This window comes from Corvus brachyrhynchos, unplaced genomic scaffold (assembly GCF_000691975.1).
Source record: "Corvus brachyrhynchos isolate BGI_N302 unplaced genomic scaffold, ASM69197v1 scaffold280, whole genome shotgun sequence".
NCBI classification, from domain to species: domain Eukaryota; kingdom Metazoa; phylum Chordata; class Aves; order Passeriformes; family Corvidae; genus Corvus; species Corvus brachyrhynchos.
The window spans coordinates 509,076-511,590 of NW_008236198.1; the positions used below are offsets into that span (position 1 = coordinate 509,076).

General features: G+C 46.2%; 1 protein-coding gene across 5 annotated transcripts in view; it reads left to right on the forward strand.

Annotated features, from left to right (window-relative positions):
• Positions 1 to 164: 164 nt before the first annotated feature.
• LEPR (leptin receptor) overlaps positions 165 to 2,515 on the forward strand; it is a 29,529-nt gene continuing 27,178 nt past the window's right edge. For 4 of the 5 annotated variants that reach the window (XR_001864158.1, XR_001864157.1, XM_017740782.1 and 1 more), the window contains exon 1: positions 166 to 336. Coding sequence is in view for 3 of the 5 variants with exons in the window: in XM_017740782.1 (XP_017596271.1) it covers positions 272 to 336 (65 nt within the window). In the remaining 2 variants the exon portion in view is untranslated. Of the gene's footprint in view, positions 337 to 2,515 lie in introns of all 5 variants that reach the window. The other variant, XM_017740815.1, reaches the window with a different exon arrangement.

The following is a 2,515-nucleotide window of genomic DNA, read 5'->3' on the forward strand; positions in this document are numbered from 1 at the left end:
GGGGAGTCTGGCCGGGGACGGAGGGCTCGCGGCTGAGGGGAAGCGGGGCAGCTGAGGGGAGTCAGGCTGGGGACGGAGGGATCGGGGCTGAAGGGAAGCGGGGCAGCAGAGGGGAGTCAGGCTGAGGACGGAGGGATCGGGGCTGAAGGGAAGCGGGGCAGCAGAGGGGAGTCAGGCTGAGGACGGAGGGATCGGGGCTGAAGGGAAGCGGGGCAGCAGAGGGGAGCCGGGCTGAGGAAGGCTCCCGTCCGGGGCTCGCCCTCGGAGCAACATGTGGCAGCGTCACTTCAAGCCGCCGTCACTTCAAGTCGGGACCCCGAGAGCAAAGAGAAGCAGGTCGGTGAATTTACTTTTTTTCCCTGCTTTTTTCCCCTCTCATTTCCTGAAACGTCCCCCCTAAGCACAGCCCGCAGCCGGCTCCACATCCCCTCGCAGATCCAGGCGATTTTAGTGTACCCGAATCAGCCCTTTCCCTCCTTACATTCCCTGAGATTCAGTGTCAGAAGGAAAAGGAAAATAAATCTCAGCGGATGTGGGCTGTGAGTCCCTGATGCTGCGGGAGCTGTGATAGAAGAGCACTTTGGAAAGTTAGTGAGTGGTACAGCACTTATAAATAGAGTTTATAATGAACACGCTGAGAGCCCTTAACTTCTAAGTGTGCCTGTAACGTGGATATAACCTTTAAGTGCCAAGGAATCCCAGGAGCTCTGCACGTAAGGAAAGACAGGTCCACAGCGTGAACGAGGAGTGGTTTCACTACAAACAAGAGAAATTCCACGATCTGGAGAAACTCTGAAGAGTTTGAGACGTTTTGCTGTCGAGTCTTGGGGAAGAGGCTCCACCAGCAGCTTTAGAGCTGGATTTGTAGCTGTGCTTCTGCCTAACTTGGGTTGCTTTTATGAAAGCTTTAATATTAGCAAGCAAAATTATTCAGTGTGGGTCATACTCGTTTCTGTTTTGTGCATACCACTTACTCAGAACTCTTTATTAAGAATGATTGCTAATATACTCAATGGCAAACATATGCAATGAAATTCCATACTCGGGAAGGTCTTGGCCGAACCCACAGGACTGGAAAGCCCCTAAAGAACAGGTCAGAAGATGCTGTGCATAGACATTATTACTAAAATATTTTTATGCTTTCTAGAGATTTTTAATATTTAAAACCAGCTGTAGTGCAGTGCTTGCAAGAGTCAGGGATGGTTTCTCTGGCTTTCCATGCCCAGTGCAGGTGTTTGTGGGCCCTGCTCATTTCAGGTTGTGCTGAACACGTTTTCCATGCTGATAAACCAGGGGATTTTATGATTTCTCACCTGACCTGTAAATAAAAATGATTTTATTTCGTTGCTCTCCTCCTTGCCTGTCATATCTGCTGTGTTTTGCTTTTAACCCCAACTCTACTTGCTGAGCTATTCTGTGATTCTGTTGGTATGGAGCAGAATATAGTATTTACATAAGAAATCAGAAAATTTCTTGTACACAGCAGTAGCAAAATCAGTGGTTCCAGAAAAATTCAAGGTATGTTTGTTAAAAAGGACCTCAATTCCTTCCTTGTGTATGGACACTTCCCCAGCCACAAATAAACCAATTTGTCCTGGCTGTGTTAATTTATTCTCTCCAGGACAGAGCTTACAAGTTTTAATAATTCTCTTTATTGAACTCCCCATTCTCTGTAAATGTTCTTGTAAAACTTGTATTCTTTCTTTCTTACACTGGAGTAAGGAATTCTGGCAAGTTCACTGTTCTCACTGGAAAAGATTTTGGGGAATCCTGTCTGCTCCAGTAGTGCATTTATCCTGCCCTGGGATTTATCTGTACATATCTCTTTTTTACCCAATTCTCCTGTAAAGTTTACACAAGGAAGGCTGAACTTTGAATAGAAAAGGGGCTAATTCTGGGATCATGCAGCTTGCAGGGCTTTTTGGTCATGTACAGCACTGGTGTTGTTCAGGAATGTTGTTGGAGCCTGGATTGGAAAAACACCTCTATAAAAACCAGCCTAGGTTGATGTAATAGGGGAGATTCCAAGCTGGGCTGAAATGTGGTTCTGCCTTCTGCTCCAAATATTGTTAAATTAGGGCTGACATCAGAACATCTGATTGCTCTTTATGGTAATTTTTTATGGGAAAATCCCAGAATCATTAAGGTTGGAAAAGCCCTCCAAGACCATCGAGTCCAACATTGTCCCCAGCCCAGAGCCCTGAGTGCCACCTCCAGCCCTTCCTTGGACACCCCCAGGGATGGGCACTCCAAACCTCCCTGAGCATCCCCTGCCAAGGCCTGAGCACCCTTTCCATGCAGAAATTCTCCCTTAATTTTTTTCACTTCCATCAGGAAATTAAAAAGCCTTTTTCTTCACTAAACTGCATATCATTATAATTTTCCTTCTGTATGGGGTTCTGGGGCTCTCTGATTGTTTTCTTGTTGGTGTAAATGGGTATTTCATGGGAGAAACTCTAACACCCAGGACCTATGGATAACTTTAGACGTTTTGGAAATGCGTGTCCAGTTTTCT